Source organism: Nyctibius grandis, chromosome 29 (assembly GCF_013368605.1).
Source record: "Nyctibius grandis isolate bNycGra1 chromosome 29, bNycGra1.pri, whole genome shotgun sequence".
Taxonomy (NCBI): Eukaryota; Metazoa; Chordata; class Aves; order Nyctibiiformes; family Nyctibiidae; genus Nyctibius; species Nyctibius grandis.
In genome coordinates, this window is record NC_090686.1 from 1,393,346 (window position 1) to 1,408,658 (window position 15,313).

A 15,313-nucleotide genomic window follows, 5' to 3' on the forward strand; every position below is an offset into this window, starting at 1 on the left:
CAGGCTGGGAGCCCCATGGGCTTGGGTGGCACCAGGCACCGGCGGGCTCTGTGGCCCACACCCAGGGCTGCTGGGCTGGGGGTCCCCAAGGGCCCGATCCCCCCGGCTGCGCACGGAGCCCCTGCGCTGCAGCCACCTGCTGGGGGAACCGCTCCGGGGCGGCCCAGAGGCTGCGGGCCCGCTCCCTGGCCCCTGGCTACGGCTTCCCACGGGGGCCCGCGGATGAGCCGGTGCCTCTGGGCTGGAGCGGCCGCGGGGGAGCGGGTGGGGGGGGGCCCGGCCGGGGCGAGGCGCCGACCCCAACCTCGAAGCGTCCGGCAGCGGCGCCGCCCGCGCCCACCGGGGGGCGCCGCAACGCGGGCGGTGGCCCGAGCGCCGCAGCCAATGGGAGGCGCCGCACGCCGCCGGCCCCGCCCCTCCACCCCGGAAGTGCCGGCGCTGGCCCCGCCGCCGCCGCGCCGCCGCGACATGGAGCCGCCGGTGAGGGGCTGCGGGGGGGGGGGGGGGGGACGGGGGGGGAGGAGGGGGTGCGGTGACGTCAGTGCCGCGGGTGTCCGCCCCGCCCCGGGAGCCCGCCCCCCCCCGCTGCCCCCCGTTCCCCCCCCCCGCCCGCCATTACACCCCCGGGAGCCCCGGCACCCGCCTGCCCCCGGTGCTCCGGTATCTGCCCCGGCGCTGCACCCCGGTACCCCAGGAACTGCCCCCGGCACCTTCCTGACCCCCCCGTGCACCCCGGTACCTGCCCCGGCTCTGCCCCCCCGGTACTGCACTGGTACCCTCCTAACCGCCCCCCATGTACCCCGGGAACAGCCCCTGGTACCCCCGTACCCACCGGTACCCTGGTACCTGCCCCAGCTCGGTACCCCCAGTGCTGCCCCCGATACCCCAGTAACTGCCCCCAGTACTCATAATCGCCCCGTGTACCCCAGTAACTGCCCCCCCAGTAGCCTTGTACCCACTGGTACCCCAGTAACTGTCCCAGGCCTGTACTCCCAGTACTGCCCCCAGTACCCCAGTAGCTGCCCCTCTACCCTCATACCCCACCATGCACCCCAGTAACTGCCCCCCATATCCTCCTATTCCCCCCACGTACCCCAGTAACTGCCCCAGCACTGCCCCAGTAACTGCCCCCAGAGCCACGCCGCTCCCCGGTTCGTGCCCCCCACACCCCCAGCCCACCCGTCGGGTCCCACAGGTGCTGTCGAGCACGGAGGAGGTGGTGGAGCTGTACCGGGAGCTGAGCCGGCACCCGGGGCTCAGCACCGCCTGCCTCGGCCCCGACGTCACCACCCAGTACGGCGGCAAGTACTGCAGCCTCTACACCGGTACGGGGACGGGGTGGCCCCTCGGGGAGCCTGGGGGTGTCCGGGGGGTCTCCACCTGCCTGGCGGAGGCGCGGCGGGTGTCCTCACCCCGCTCCTCGCAGAGTGGTCACAGCGGGACCTGGCACGGGCCGAGAACGTCAAGTTCTGCCGTCAGTACCTGATCTTCCACGATGGAGCCTCCGTCGTCTACTCGGGGCCTGCCGGCACCTGCTCTGAGATCAAGGACGAGTGAGTCCCACCCCGTCCCGTCCCCTGTGCTGGCGTCCCCTTGGGGTGCCAGTGGTGGGGGGCTGACGGGTGCCTGCCTGCCACAGGCTGCTGAGCCGGGAGTCCCCCAGCGGGGCGCTGAAGGCCGTCCTGCGCAAGGTCCGCGGCAAGGAGAAGGAGAAGGAGAAGCAGTTTCTGGAGGTGAGGAGGGGCCGGGGGGGCTGGACCCACATTAGGGCTCGGGGCTGGCTCCACGCTGTGGCTCGGGGCTGCCTTGGCATCTCTGCCCCCAGGTCTGGGATCAGAACCGCAAGGTGAAGAGCATCGACCTGACGGCGCTGGACAAGCACGGCAGCGTCTACGACGATGGTGAGGGGCCAGGGGATGCCGGGGGGGGACTTGGGGTCCTGGGGGGCCAGTGTGGCCGGTGCCTGAGCCGCCCCTGCAGACCAGTTTGGCTGCCTGGCCTGGTCACACTCGGAGACCCACCTGCTCTACGTGGCGGAGAAGAAGCATCCCAAGGCCGAGTCCTTCTTCCAGAGCAAAGCCCCCGAGCTGGGCACCTCCGATGAGGACGCGGGGCGCCCCGAGAAGGAGGACGCGCCCCTCAAGGTGGGGTCTCCCCACCCCGGGGCAGACGGGGGCCATCGGGGCAGCCACGGGGCTGATGGGGCTGTGCCGCAGGGCGAGCAGTTCGTGTACCATGAGGACTGGGGGGAGACGCTGAGCACCCGCAGCGTGCCCGTCCTCTGCGCTCTGGACATCGAGGGCAGCAGCGTGTCGGTGCTGGAGGGCATCCCGGAGCACCTCTCTCCCGGCCAGGTCAGGACGGGGAGCCCCGGGGAACCGAAGGAGGGAGGTTTTGGGGACCAGTGGCGGGCTGAGCCACTCACCTCCCCTCTCCCCGCAGGCTTTCTGGTCCCCCGGTGACACCGGCGTGGTGTTCGTGGGCTGGTGGCACGAGCCCTTCCGCCTGGGGCTGCGGCACTGCACCAACCGCCGGTGAGTCCCACCCTGCCCCACAGCCAGGCCCCCCGGCCCCGCGGTGACACCCGTCTCTGCCGACAGGTCAGCGCTCTTCTACGTGGACCTGACAGGCGGGAGATGCGGTGAGCGGCGCGCGCCCCGACCCCGCCAGTGCCCCGGCTCCCCGCAGCCTCTCACTGTCCCCTCGTGCCCGTGCAGAGCTGCTCTCCGAGGACACCAGGGCCGTGTGGTCCCCGCGGCTCAGCCCCGACCGCTGCCGCATCGTCTACCTGGAGCACGACGCCCTGGGCCCCCACCAGCAGTGCAGCCGCCTCCGCATGGTGAGCAGCACTGGGGGGACACCGGGGAGGCGGCGGGGAGCCTGTGCCGGGGCGGGGGCTGGCACGAGGGCGGCGGTGCCCCCTCCCTGGGATGCAGCGGGGCTGAGACTCTGCAAAACTCGTCACCTCCCGTGTCTCCCACAGTACGACTGGTACACCAAGCACACCAGCACGGTGCTGGAGGCTGTGCCGCGGCAGGCGTGGGGTGAGTACGGCCCTGGGGGTGGCGGGGGGGGCACGGAGGGGTGCTGAGCACCACTGCTCTCGTTCCAGGCACCTTCCCGGGCATCTACTGCGGCGCTCTGCCGGCGCTGTGCTGGGCGGCCGACAGCCGCCGGCTGGTGCTGGATACGGCCCAGCGCAGCCAGCAGGTGAGGGCTGCTGTGCCGGCACGGCAGGGGGCAGGCGGGGGGGCCGGGTCAGGGCTCCGCTGGACTCTGCCCTCATGCCCCTAGGACGTGTTCGTGGTGGACACAGTGACGGGCGCCACGACCTCGCTGACGGCCGGTGAGTGCCAGGCCAGCCGTGCCAGTGCCAGGGCTGGGGAGGGGGTCATGCCTGCAGGTCTGATGATGTCCCCTCCTCCCCAGATGCCCCCCAGGGAAGCTGGTCTGTCCTCACCATTGACCGGGACATCTTGGTGGCCAAGTTCTCCACCCCTAGCTGCCCCCCCACGCTGGTAAGGTGACACCCCCCCACCCCAGCACCTGCCAGCCCCTCTCAGTGCTGGCACTGACCCCTGTCCCCCCGCAGAAAGTGGCCGTCCTGCCCGGCGCTGGCCAGGAGGCGCAGGCGCGGTGGGTCTGCCTGCAGGACGCTCCCGCAGTGCCTGGCATCAGCTGGGGCATCCGCACCCTGCAGCCCCCGCCGGAGCAGGAGCACCCCCAGTACGGTGAGTGCCCAGGGGGGCCGGGCTGGGCTCCACCATCCCCACCAAGCTCTCACCCCCCCGCCCCACCTCTGCAGGGGGCCTGGACTTCGATGCCATCCTGCTGCGCCCAAGTGAGGGCCCCGCCGCCCAGAAGCCCCCCTTGGTTGTGATGCCCCATGGTAAGAGCTTGCCCCCGCCCCACCGTGCCCCCTGCCCTGGCTGGGCACTGTCGCTTCCCCCCTTTGCCTTTTGCAGGGGGTCCCCACTCTGTCTTCACGGCCGGCTGGATGCTGTACCCGGCGGCGCTGTGCCGCATGGGCTTCGCCGTGCTGCTGGGTGAGTGGTGCCGGGGGGGCCCGGGCACTGCTGGGTGGCACACCACCCGCGGTGGGGTGGGGGGACGAAGGGCTCTGACACTGCCCGCCCTCCCCCAGTGAATTACCGCGGCTCGCTGGGCTTCGGCCAAGACAGCGTGGCCTCCCTGCCGGGCAACGTGGGCACGCAGGACGTGCGCGATGTGCAGGTACGGCCCCAGCACGCGGCCCTGACCCTGGGGTGCCCCCGAGGAGGGAAAGCAGGGCCGCCTGCCTCAGCGGGTGTCCCCTGTGGTGGCAGCTCTGCGTGGAGCGGATGCTGCAGGAGGAGCCGCTGGACGCCGGCCGGGTGGCACTGGTGGGTGGCTCACATGGGGGCTTCCTGGCGTGCCACCTCCTCGGCCAGTTCCCCGACACCTACCACGCCTGCGTGGTCCGCAACCCCGTGGTGAACATCGCCTCCATGGTGACTGCCACCGACATCCCCGACTGGTGAGTGCCACCACCCCCGGCCCCCCGCCACCCCGACCCTGCATGTGCCCTGTCCCTCCTGCCTGCAGGTGCCTGACGGAGACGGGGCTGCCCTACGCGCCCGAAACGCTGCCGGACCCGGCCCAGTGGGCAGAGATGCTGCTCAAGTCGCCCATGCGCTACGTCGACCGGGTACGTCCCTGTCCCCGTCCCCATCCCCGCTGGCAGTGCCGGCACTGAGGCCGTGCTGCTCCCCCAGGTCCGCGCGCCCGTGCTGCTGATGCTGGGGGAGGACGACCGGCGCGTGCCCCCCAAGCAGGGGCTGGAGTATTACCGTGCCCTCAAGGCCCGGGGGGTCCCCACGCGGTGAGTGGGGTGCTGGGTGCCCAGGTTTCGGGCTGGGGGGTGGTGTGGGCACGGCACTAACCCCCCCTCTCCACTCCAGGCTGCTCTGGTACCCGGGGAACAACCATGCGCTGGCCGGCGTCGAGGCCGAAGCCGACGGCTTCATGAACATGGCGCTGTGGCTGCTCAAGCACCTGCGGTGCTGACGGCCCCCCCGCCGCTGCCGCCCCCCAATAAACGGTGTAGCTCAGCGCCTCAGGTGTCTCCAGTGGTGGTGCCAGTGTCACCCAGTGCCCCTGGGGGCTGGTGGCCACCAGACCCCTCTCCCACGCGGGTCAGCTGCTGGGGTGCCGCGGCGGAGGGTGAAGCCTGCTCAGCCGCCCCAGGCACTGCCGGCGGCGCAGGGCAGCTGGGGAGCTGGCACCGGCCGGGCGCCCCGTGCCAGGCCCCTCGCGCGCGCCTTGGCAGCCCGCCTCGCTGCCGAGCAGCCGGCGGCCCAGCACGGCGGAGCCAGGCCCCATGGCCCTGAGAGCCGAGCGGGGCGCAGAGGTGGGCCGGGGCGGCCGGGGGGGTGCACGGGCGGGCACAGCCCCGTTTCGGGGGTCCGGTGTGGGCAGAGGGGTGAGCTCGCCCCCCCCCAGCGTGCCTCTCCCCCCTGCCCAGGCAGCCGGCGGCCCTGCCGCCCGGTACCGGGAGCTGAGCCAGTTCCCTGCCGTCACCCGTGCGGCCCTGGGTGCTGCCACAGGGGGACAGACCTTCCTGCTCTACACCGGTGAGTCGTGGGCTCGGCCGCCCCGGTGCTCCTGGCCCGCGGGTCCGGCGCGGGCAGGCGCTGACCGCCCCGTCCCGCAGAGTGCAGCCGGCCCGACCTGCCCCGCCGCCGGCCCCTGCGCTTCAGCCGCCACTACAGCCTGCGGCGCGCGGGCGGCCACGGCCTCGCCGCCAGCCGGGCAGCGCTCAGCGCGGAGATCCACCACCAGTATGGCACGGATGGGCGCGGAACGGGGCGGCCTGGCGGGGGTCTGCGGCACCGCCGGTGCCCGTGGTGTGGCCTGTGCCCACGGCATGGCTGGTGCCCGCACCGCAGCCCCCCTCCCTGCCGCCCACAGGCTGCTCAGCCAGGACTCGCCCACGGGGCAGCACCGCGCCGTGCTCAGCCGCTGCCCGCGGCAGGGCCACGAGCTGCTGGAGGTAACACGGGGGCTCAGCCGGCGCGGGGCCGGTGGGTGCCACGGCTGCAGCGCGCTGGCGCTGACCCCTGCTCCCCCAGGTGTGGAGCAGCGGCGGGCGCAGCCACAGCGTGGACCTCACGGCGCTGGGGAAGCACCGGGAGGTCTACACGGAGGGTAGGGCCCCTTCGCCATGCCCCCTGCCCACACCACAGGCGAGGGTGGCACGGCCGGCAGCCCCGGTGCCTGCCCGGTACCCGGCTGTGCCTGCACCAGGCTGGGCTTTGGCACCCTCTTACCGTGCCAGGGCCCTTCGCCTGCCTGGCCTGGTCCCACTCGGAGACGCGGCTGCTCTACGTGGCCGAGAAGAGCCGACCCAAACCACAGCCCCCCTGCCCCTGGGATGTGCCGGCAGAAGCCAGGCCAGCGGAGGAGGACGAGGATGAGGAGGTGGGTGCCATGTGCCATGTGCCCCGTGAGTGTGCCCGCACCCCGTGAGCGTGCTGTGTGCCCCATAACCATGCTGTGCACCCCATAGTTGTGCCATGCATCCCACAAGCATGCCATGCATGGAGCCCCGTGTTTGGAGCCGCCAGCCATGGGGCTGACAGGGCTGTGCCGCAGGGCGACCAGTTCGTGTACCATGAGGACTGGGGGGAGGCCCTGAGCACCCGCAGCATGCCCGTCCTCTGCGCCCTGGACCTGGCGAGCAGCAGCCTCTCGGTGCTGGAGGGCGTCCCGGAGCACCTCTCCCCGGGCCAGGTCAGGTCGGGGTGCGGGGGGAGCCCCGGGGGGACCAGGCTGGGGCTGTGGGACGAGGCTGGCTGTCACACAGGCCCTGTGGTCGCCTGGTGACCGCGGCGTGGTGTTCGTGGGCTGGTGGCACGAGCCCTTCCGCCTGGGGCTGAGCGCCTGCTCCAACAGGAGGTGGGTCCCCCCGGCACCCAGCGCCATGCCAGGATGCCCACCCCGTGCTGGCACAGCCACGGGGCTCCAGCCTGACCCGAGTCTCTCTCCAGGTCGGCGATTTTCCACTTGGACCTGGCCAGCGGGCGCTGTGGTGAGCACTGGGACACGGGGGGTGTGATGGGTCCCGGGGTCCCCGTGGTGCTGACCCCCTGCTGCCTGCAGAGCTGCTGTCGGCTGAGCACGGTGCCGCCTGCTCCCCACGGCTGAGCCCCGACGGCCGCCGCCTGCTCTACCTGGAGGGGGACCTGGGGGGGCCCCACCGGCAGTGCCTGCGCCTGCGCATGGTGAGAGGGGCCCTACGGCACAGGGCATGGCTGTGCCACTGGTGCGGGGCCTGGCCCGGAATGGCACAGCCCCTCGCAGTGCCCAGCCAGGGCGGGAGGTGGGCTCAGCCCCCAAGCCCCCTGCCTCAGTTTCCCCGTCGGGGACCTGTCCCCGACCGCCGGCTCTCCCCAGCTCACCTGGCAGACCAGGCAGACGGTGACGGTGCTCGACACGGTGCAGGAGCCCACAGAGGGTGAGTGCGGTGCGGCGGGCAGGGCTGGACGCTGCCGGGGGCTGGGACCCCCCCACGTCCCACCTTACCAGCACTCGGTCCCACTCGCAGCCTTCGCTGGGCTCTACGGGGAGGCACTGCCGCCGCGGTGCTGGGCGGCCGACAGCCGGCGAGCCGTGCTGGGCACCCCACAGCGGAGCCGCACGGTGAGCCCTGGGGACAGGGGGACAGGGACACGGCCCCCGTGCCCCACAGTGACATGGCTGCCTTTGCTCTGCCCCATCGCAGGACCTGCTGCTCGTGGACACGGAGGCGGCCACTGTCACCAACCTGACGGCAGGTACGTGGCACCAGGCTGCCCGTGGTGCCCCGGTGAGTATCCACGAGCGCGGCGTGCTCTCTGTCCCCAGGGTCACCCGAAGGGTGCTGGGAGCTGCTCACCTTCCAGTGGGACCTGCTGGTGGCCACCTGCTCGGCCCCGCACCGCCCCCCCAGCCTGGTGAGCAGAGCTGTGGCACCACGCGGCACGGCACGGTATGACCAGGCATGGCACGGCATGACCAGGCACACCGTGGCATGGCACAGCAAGGTATGGCATAGTATGGCATGGCAATGTGCAGCCAGGCACGGCAGGGCCTGATGTGGCACGGCATGGCACAGCTGGGCATGGCCAGGCACAGCCTGGCACAATATTGCACAGCACAGTGTGGTGTGGCACAGCGAGATCAGCGTGGCATTGCATGGCACAGCCGTGACATGGCATAGTATGACACGGCATGGCATAGCATGGCACTGCATGTCAGAGTGTGGCAAGGAACAACAGGACCTGGCACAGCATGCCAGGGCCAGGTACAGTGTGGCAAGGCCAGTGACATCATGGCATGGCACAGGGCAGTATGACCAGGCACAGCATGGCACGTCCAGGCATGGCACAGGATGGCACGGCACAGGATGGCACCACCGAGCACCAGAGCACCGGGACCACGGACACATCGGGGCCGATTACCCCCTGGCAGGGGCCAGCTGCGCAGGGGCAGGGGTGCCCTGGTGCCACCCGCTGCCTGTCCCCAGGTGGTGGCGGAGCTGCCACCGGCGGGCCGGGAGCTGCCCCTGCGCTGGGTGCCGGTGGAGGACACCCCGACAGTGCCCGGCGTCACCTGGAAGACCCTGACGGTCCGGCCGCCCTGCGGCGGGCAGAGCCCCACCGCGCACGGTGAGCACCCGGGGGCCCCCGCTGCGCCTGGGTGCCGCCTGGGTGCCGGGGGCCCTCGGGTGCGGGGGGTGGGCAGGGCACGGGGTGCCCGGGGCGGTGGGTGCTGAGCAGGACCCCTTCCCTGGCGCAGGCGCCCAGACCTTCGAGGCCCTGCTGCTGAGCCCGCCGGGCAGCACGGCACCGCACCCGCTCGTCGTGTGTCCCCACGGTGAGCGAGGGGGTGGCGGGGACGCCCCAGTGGCACTGATGGCACCCGGCTGACGTCCCTGCTGGCCCCAGGTGGCCCCCACGCCGTCTTCGACGCCCGCTGGCGCCCAAGCATGGCCGTGCTGTGCCAGCTGGGCTTCGCCGTGCTCCTGGGTGAGTGCCGGGGAGCCCGGGGACGCGTGGCCCCCGCCGTGCCCCGCCGGCGACCGGGCACCCACGGGCCCCTCTCCCCAGTGAACTACCGCGGCTCCCTGGGCTTCGGCCAGGCTACCATCAGCTCCCTGCTGTCCCGCGTGGGTGAGCAGGACGTGGCGGACACCCAGGTGAGGGGCCTGGGCTGGGGGTGCACGGGGGTGCTGCTGGTGGGTGCTGCTGGTGGGGTGCTGCTGGTGGGTGCTGCTGGTGGGTTGCTGCTGGTGGGTTGCTGCTGGTGGGGTGCTGCTGGTGGGGTGCTGAGGGTGGGGTGCTGAGGGTGGGGTGCTGAGGGTGGGTGCTGCTGGCGGGGTGCTGATGGTGGGTGCTGAGGGTGGGTGCTGAGGGTGGGTGCTGCTGGCGGGGTGCTGCTGGTGGGTGCTGCTGGCGGGGTGCTGCTGGCGGGGTGCTGCTGGCGGGGTGCTGAGGGTGGGGTGCTGAGGGTGGGTGCTGCTGGCGGGGTGCTGATAGTGGGTGCAGATGGCGGGGTGCTGCTGGCGGGGTGCTGCTGGCGGGGTGCTGCTGGTGGGGTGCTGCTGGTGAGTGCTGCTGGTGGGAGCTGATGGTGGGGTGCTGCTGGTGAGTGCTGCTTGTGGGTGCTGCTGGTTGGTGCTGATGGTGGGTGCCCCATGGCTGCAGCTGGCGGTGGAGCAGGCGCTGCGCAGCGAGCCCCTGGACCCGCACCGCCTGGCCCTGCTGGCCGGCTCCCACGGAGCCTTCATCGCCCTCCACCTCCTCGCCCGCGAGCCCCAGCGCTACCAAGCCTGCGCCCTGCGCAGTCCCGTCTCCAACCTGCCCGCGCTGTTGGGCACCTCCGACATCCCCGACTGGTGAGTGCCACCCCCCCATGCCAACCCATGCCGAGCTGTGCCATGCCGTGCCACGCCACCCACCGGCACCTCCATGCCGCAGGCGCTACACCTCCTTGGGGCTGCCGTACTCCTTCGAGCGGGTGCCCCGTGCTGAGGAGGTGGCCACCATGCTGCTGCGCTCGCCCATCGCCCAGGCGGCCCGGGTAAGGCAGGGACAGGATGGGTGCAGGGCGCTGGGTGCAGGGGCCAGGCACCACCGCCGGCTGTGCCGCAGGTGCAGACGCCGGTGCTGCTGTGCGTGGGCGCCCGGGACCGGCGCGTCAGCCCCACGCAGGCGCTGGAGCTGTACCGGGTGCTGCGGGCCAGGGGGGTGCCAACGCGGTGAGTGGGGTGTGGGGAGCGGGGGGAGCAGGGAGGGAACCCCGGGGTGCCGGCTGAGCGTCCCCCCATCCCGTCCCACCCCGCAGGCTGCTGTGGTACCCGGAGGGCGGCCACGCACTGGCTGGCACGGAGACGGAGGCCGATGTCTTTGGGAACTGCGCCCACTGGCTGCTCCGGCACCTGGGGCAGCCCCGGCAGGACAAGCTGGGCCAGCACAGCCCTTAGCACCCGCGGTGGCCCTGTGGCTGTGCTGGCCCCGGGGTGACCACCGGCCCTGGGGACCACCGCAGGACCGGAGGAGGATGGAGGGAGCGCAGCCGGGGGCAGGACGGGACGTGGGTTGGGGTTTGGCGCTGAATAAACACGTGAGACCCTGTGCGATGCCGACCCCCGTGGCCATGGCCGGGCCTTTATTGGGCGGTGGTGGCCGTGCCTGGCTGGGGCTGAGCCGGCTCAGCCCATCTTCATCACCTTGTGGATCCAGTCGACATAGAGGGAGACGCGGATGAAGAGGGCGGGCTGGTCGGTGCGGGCGCAGACGCGGGACGGGGTGATCACCCCCTCCAGCACCCAGCAGTCGGCGGTGAGGCAGGCCAGCGGCCCCCCGTAATCTCCCTGTGGCACCCAGAGAGCGGCGTCACCCTGGTGCGGGCGCCCGCGGGCTCCCCGGGGCAGCGGTCCCCGGCCCGGCTCACCTCGCAGGCCCCCACGCCGGCGCGCAGCGGGGCCGTGCACAGCTCACTCTCCTTCAGGCGCCCGCGCAGCACCGCGTTGCACTCGCCATGGGCCAGCACGGGCAGCCACGCCACGTTCAGCACGCTGCTGTCTGCCGTGCCTGCGGGCAGCGAGGGCACGGGGCAGCGGGCAGGGCACGCGTGGAGGGGGGACGGCGTGGGCAGGGGAGTGGCATGGGAGGGGATGCCATGGGTGGGTGGGTGCCGTGGGTGGGGGCATGGTGCGTGCAAGGGGATGCCTTTGTATGGGGAGTGCCCTTAGGGGGGGTACAGCAGGCAGGGGATGTCATGGGCAGGAATATGCCAGGGAAGGAGGATGCCAGGGACAGGGGGACACCATGGAAGGGGGATGCTGTGGGCACGGGGATGCCATGCAAGGGGGATGCTGTAAGCAGGGAGATGCCAGGGACATAGGGATGCTGCGGGCAGGATGCTGCAGGCAGGGGGATGCCATTGCAGGAGAACGGCATGAGCAGGGGGTTGCCATCGCGGGGGACACGCTGGCAGGGGCTGCCCACGGCGGGTACCTCTGGTTTCCCCCCAGCCGGCGATCTCACAGACGGTGCCGGCAGGCACGACGTAGCGCTCGGGCGGCAGGCAGATCAGGGCCACGCGCCCGTTCAGAGCAGCCGGCCTAGCGAGAGGGGCACGGCGGGCCATGGTGCCAGCTCGGCTGGGGCCAGGGCAGGGGCAGGGCTACTCACCTCGCCAGCTTCAGCATCACCAGCTGGGACTCGGAGGGGCCGCAGACGATCCGCATGATGGGGATGGTCTGCTGGTCGGGGTCCCCAGGGCCGGGGTCCTTGAAGAGTGTACCCAGCTGCACCTCGTAGCCCGCCAGGTCGGCGTCGCTGCGGGATGGGGACGTGAGGGCACGGGGGGCTGCCATCCCCCTGTGCCCCAGCCACGGCCTTACCAGGAGGAGAAGCACTGGCGCGTGCTGATCACCCACTGCTCCTTCACCAGGGACCCCCCGCAGAAGTGCATGCCGGCCCTGCGGGGACAGCGGGTGAGCTCCTGGGCTGGGGGACACACACCGGGCATCGGCGGTGCCGGTGGGACACCCGCTCACCGGTTGCGGATGCTGACGGTCCAGGGCGAGTTGCCGGGCTGGCCGCCAACGATCCGCCCTTTCCGCTGCAGCCTCTCGTCCCGCCGGCCACACTGCTCGAATGCCACCACATCTGGGGGCAGGGTGGGCATCAGCCGGGGCCGCGCCACCGGCACCTGCCCCGCGGCACCCACCCGGCGCCCACGGGCCCTACCTGTGTTCTCTAGGATGGAGGGCACCGCGCTGCCGGCTGCGGAGGGAAAGAAAAGGGTGGCACTGGGGCAGGATTCAGTCACCCTGGGGGGATCCAAACCACCCCAGGGGGTGGCCGGGGACCCCCCTAGCTCTGCAGGGGCGCAGGTGGGGGCTCACAGCAGGGCTTGATGGCGCAGTAGTCGAAGGGGGTGCGGGGGTCCATGGTGTGGCACCAGGGGCCGTGGCTGTCGTTATCGGGGTTGCGGCAGTAGTTCTCCTCCAGGTGTGCCTCTGGGTGGGTGATGGGTGAGATCCTGCCAGGAGGAAGTCACCGTCACTGTCACCATCCCTGTCCCCATATGCCAACCCCCTCCCAGCACACTCCCTCACACACTCACTGGGGCACGTGGGGTGCCTGGGCAGCCCACGGCTGGCAGGTGATGCCCTTACGCGTCTTGCTGACGTGGCCGTGGTACCGCTCGCCATGGCCGTGGTAGCACTCTGGGGACAGGCAGGGAGGGCTGGTACCCCCGAGCAGGCACCCCGGGGGGTGGGTGGCCAGGGGCGGCTCACCTTGGGCGCCCAGCTCGTCAGGGCAGCGGCGGATGTGGAAGCAGAAGGCGATGCGGATGGTGGGCCGGGTGGTGAAACACCACGGTGCCTCCGAGCCGTCAGGGTTGCGGCAGTAGTTCTCCTGCAGGTCCCTGGCGGAGGGGCCGCATGGGTGCCCCCCAGCCTGCACCCTCGGGCGCTGCCCCCCGCCACCCTCCCTGGGCACATCCACCCCCTTACTTGCACGGATACTTCTCGGGCACAAAGTGGTGCTGGTGGGGGGTCTGGGCATCCCAGCGCTGGCAGGGGATCCCCGACACGGTGACGTTCACCTGGCCCCGGTAGCCTTCGCCCTTGCCCCTGAAGCAGCCCGTGGTGACGTTGATGGGCCGCGGGCGTTTCTCTGCTTGCATGGCCGAAGCAGAGCAGCAGGGTTAGGGTGGCAGCTGGGACACCCGGTCCCAGCTGTGTGGTGACACCGGCGGGGACTTACTGCAGAGGCGGATGCGGCAGTACTCGCGCTCCCGCCGGGGGTCGGTGGTGTAGCACCAGGGCCGCTCAGAGCTGTCGGGGTTGCGGCAGTAGTTGTCATCCAGCCCCTTCTCGGGGTACCTGGGCCGGAGATGGGGAGCAGCGGTTGAGGGTGGCACCATCGCCCCGGCACCCGGCATGGCCGGGGCGGCCGCACACTGCCTGGGGCTGGGGGCCGGTACTTGTTGGGGTGGTAGGGGTGCTTGTGCGGGTGCTGCAGGTCCCAGCGCTGGCACTCCGTCCCCGACTCAGTGTGGTCCACAGCCCCACGGTACTCCTCCCCATTGCAGGTCATGCAGACGGCTGCCAACAGCCGGGGGGCTCAGCGGGCGGTGGGGGGGGACACAGCACAGCGCACCCCCAGGCCACGGCACTCACCATCCTCGCACTTCTTGATGCCGCAGCTCTGGTGCCGGATGTTGGGGTCAACAGTGTAACACCACGGGCCCCGCTTGTCCTGATCAGGGTTTCGGCAGTAATTCTCCTCCAGCCCGTTGCGGGGTGACGGCAGGAACCTGCTGGCATCAGGGTGGGTAGGAGCACTGCTGGGAGCCCCTCGCCCCAGGGCGGGCACAGCCCCAATGCTGTGCCATCCCTGGTCAGCGCCGCTGCCCCTGCGCTGTCTCCGTTGGCCCCGCGCTGTCCCCATTGCCCTCACGCTGTCCCCAGCCCATTCCCCATTGCCCCACGCTGCCCAGGGCCACCGGCGGGTGCTGCGGGGCAGCCGGGGACACAGGGGCACCTGTGGTCATGGGGTGTTGTGGCTCGCCAGTGCTGGCAGCGCAGCCCCTTCTCTGTCGTGGCCCTTGTGCCGCGGTAGCTGGTGCCGTCGGCCACGATGCAGTCCCGCAGGTAGTCTGGGCAGAGCAGGCACCACGTCAGAGCTCCAGGGACAAACCGGGGTGCAGGGGCAGTGGGGAGCCCTGCACCGGGTGGCCTGTGCCCGGTCTGTGGTGTCCTCGTGCCCACCCATGGCACCAGCCTGGCACCAGCCCACCTTTCTTCTGGTACAGGTCGTAGTGGATGTTTTTCTGCAGCTGGACACGGGGCGAGTGCTGGGTCCAGGGCAGCAGCTGGCACAGCTGGCTCTGCCGGTCATGGTGGAAAGCCCTGGGGGACACAGTGGGAGCCTGGCAGGGCACCCTGCAGCGCCAGGGCCCGCGGGACCCGGGGATACACACGCGGGCACCCAGCATCCGAGCGCACAGAGTGACCCCGGTGTTGTGGCCCCCTGCACTCCCACCCGCCCCGCAGCGGCACCGCATCCCGCTCACCGGCAAGCCGAGCTGGCGGCACAGCGCTGGGCACACTGCTCCGCAGAGCCCCGCTCCGGCACCGGCAGTGGCGGGTCGGCGGGCGCTGCCAGCAGCTCGGTGGCTCGCAGGCGCTGGAAGCCATTGAGGGGCGAGCGGTGGCCTGGGGAGCACGGCAGGAGCTCAGCGTGCCCGTGGGGGCACAGCGGGGACACCCAGGCCCCGTGGGGCGTGGGATCCCAGACCTACAGGGCCGTGGGACGCCCACCCTGCGGAGCGTGGGACCCCTGCCCCACGGCACGGGGGGGTCCCTGCCCTACAGGGTGCTCAGCGCCCGCCGCAGCCCCCGGTTCCCGCTGCCCCCCTGTGCCGTTGGGCAGCGCAGCGGCCGGCAGGCGCCTGGCCGGGCCCCGCTGCCCCTCGCCCTCGGGGGCCCTACCTGAGCCCAGCGCCGCGGCCAGGGCGAGCAGGACGCCCAGGACGGGCTGCATGGCGGCGCCGCGTCCCCGGGTGCTGCAGCGCGGGGCCGGCCCCAGGCAAATATTTGCCCGCGGGCCCGTGGCCAAGCGGGGCCGGGGTCACCCGGGGGGGGGGGGAGGGTGCACGGGGGGCGTGGGGCGGGGCCTAGAGCGGAGGGGCGGGGCCTAGAGCGGGGGCGGGGCCGGCAGGAGGTGTGGGGCGGGGCTCGAAGCGGGGCCAAACGGGAGCGGACGGGGCG

At 72.1% G+C, this 15,313-nt stretch overlaps 3 protein-coding genes across 13 annotated transcripts; 2 read left to right on the forward strand and 1 right to left on the reverse strand.

The window, feature by feature from the left end:
* Nucleotides 1–417: 417 nt before the first annotated feature.
* On the forward strand, nt 418–5,096 carry LOC137674470 (acylamino-acid-releasing enzyme-like). The gene is made up of 22 exons (XM_068419842.1): nt 418–480; nt 1,196–1,325; nt 1,427–1,553; nt 1,640–1,733; nt 1,826–1,901; nt 1,981–2,144; nt 2,217–2,354; nt 2,443–2,534; nt 2,601–2,641; nt 2,718–2,839; nt 2,984–3,044; nt 3,113–3,210; nt 3,295–3,346; nt 3,430–3,518; nt 3,593–3,731; nt 3,806–3,889; nt 3,966–4,046; nt 4,145–4,233; nt 4,326–4,516; nt 4,585–4,687; nt 4,755–4,861; nt 4,941–5,096. Exons 1-22 carry the CDS (start codon nt 469–471, stop codon nt 5,044–5,046), a joined length of 2,196 nt encoding a protein of 731 aa, XP_068275943.1. The 5' UTR covers nt 418–468; the 3' UTR covers nt 5,047–5,096.
* A 225-nt stretch (nt 5,097–5,321) lies between these two features.
* LOC137674462 (acylamino-acid-releasing enzyme-like) lies at nt 5,322–10,645 on the forward strand. 7 transcript variants are annotated; one of them, XM_068419816.1, is made up of 22 exons: nt 5,322–5,389; nt 5,504–5,612; nt 5,693–5,819; nt 5,950–6,031; nt 6,111–6,186; nt 6,317–6,459; nt 6,634–6,771; nt 6,845–6,936; nt 7,029–7,069; nt 7,141–7,262; nt 7,435–7,495; nt 7,586–7,680; nt 7,763–7,814; nt 7,885–8,063; nt 8,365–8,687; nt 8,818–8,895; nt 8,967–9,047; nt 9,200–9,217; nt 9,726–9,916; nt 9,999–10,101; nt 10,173–10,279; nt 10,366–10,645. In XM_068419816.1, exons 1-22 carry the CDS (start codon nt 5,360–5,362, stop codon nt 10,542–10,544), a joined length of 2,427 nt encoding a protein of 808 aa, XP_068275917.1. In that variant the 5' UTR covers nt 5,322–5,359; the 3' UTR covers nt 10,545–10,645. The 7 variants fall into 7 exon arrangements, with proteins under 7 accessions (XP_068275917.1, XP_068275920.1, XP_068275921.1 ...); XM_068419819.1 differs by having other exon boundaries at nt 8,546–8,687; nt 9,129–9,217; nt 10,366–10,588; XM_068419820.1 differs by having other exon boundaries at nt 7,885–7,973; nt 8,546–8,687; nt 9,129–9,217; nt 10,366–10,588.
* Nucleotides 10,646–10,655: 10 nt separating this feature from the next.
* On the reverse strand, nt 10,656–15,145 carry MST1 (macrophage stimulating 1). Of its 5 annotated transcripts, none has more exons than XM_068419827.1 (18): nt 15,035–15,144; nt 14,617–14,758; nt 14,340–14,452; nt 14,085–14,199; nt 13,721–13,857; nt 13,525–13,645; nt 13,305–13,423; nt 13,052–13,214; nt 12,833–12,963; nt 12,658–12,760; nt 12,437–12,573; nt 12,279–12,314; nt 12,086–12,197; nt 11,930–12,007; nt 11,718–11,864; nt 11,541–11,647; nt 10,975–11,114; nt 10,656–10,894 (listed from the first exon to the last, which is right to left on the reverse strand). In XM_068419827.1, the coding sequence occupies exons 1-18, from the start codon at nt 15,084–15,086 to the stop codon at nt 10,733–10,735; spliced, it is 2,115 nt and encodes a 704-aa protein (XP_068275928.1). In that variant the 5' UTR covers nt 15,087–15,144; the 3' UTR covers nt 10,656–10,732. The 5 variants fall into 5 exon arrangements, with proteins under 5 accessions (XP_068275928.1, XP_068275927.1, XP_068275926.1 ...); XM_068419826.1 differs by having other exon boundaries at nt 13,052–13,217; XM_068419825.1 differs by having other exon boundaries at nt 12,658–12,963; nt 15,035–15,145.
* Nucleotides 15,146–15,313: the final 168 nt, after the last annotated feature.

Bases quoted from the DNA above. Each gene is read 5' to 3' on its own strand.
- LOC137674470 (XM_068419842.1), top strand. The intron at 1,554-1,639 runs GTGAGTCCCACC...TGCCTGCCACAG, and splicing joins TGCTCTGAGATCAAGGACGA to GCTGCTGAGCCGGGAGTCCC. The intron at 1,734-1,825 runs GTGAGGAGGGGC...CTCTGCCCCCAG, and splicing joins AGGAGAAGCAGTTTCTGGAG to GTCTGGGATCAGAACCGCAA.
- LOC137674462 (XM_068419816.1), top strand. From the start codon at position 5,360: ATGGCCCTGAGAGCCGAGCGGGGCGCAGAG. The intron at 5,390-5,503 runs GTGGGCCGGGGC...CCCCCTGCCCAG, and splicing joins GAGCCGAGCGGGGCGCAGAG to GCAGCCGGCGGCCCTGCCGC. The intron at 8,064-8,364 runs GTATGGCATAGT...GGCATGGCACAG, and splicing joins CCGTGGCATGGCACAGCAAG to GGCAGTATGACCAGGCACAG.
- MST1 (XM_068419824.1), bottom strand. From the start codon at position 15,086: ATGCAGCCCGTCCTGGGCGTCCTGCTCGCCCTGGCCGCGGCGCTGGGC. The intron at 13,646-13,720 runs GTGAGTGCCGTG...GGCTGTTGGCAG, and splicing joins CATCAAGAAGTGCGAGGATG to CCGTCTGCATGACCTGCAAT. The intron at 11,865-11,929 runs GTAAGGCCGTGG...CCCATCCCGCAG, and splicing joins CGCCAGTGCTTCTCCTCCTG to CGACGCCGACCTGGCGGGCT.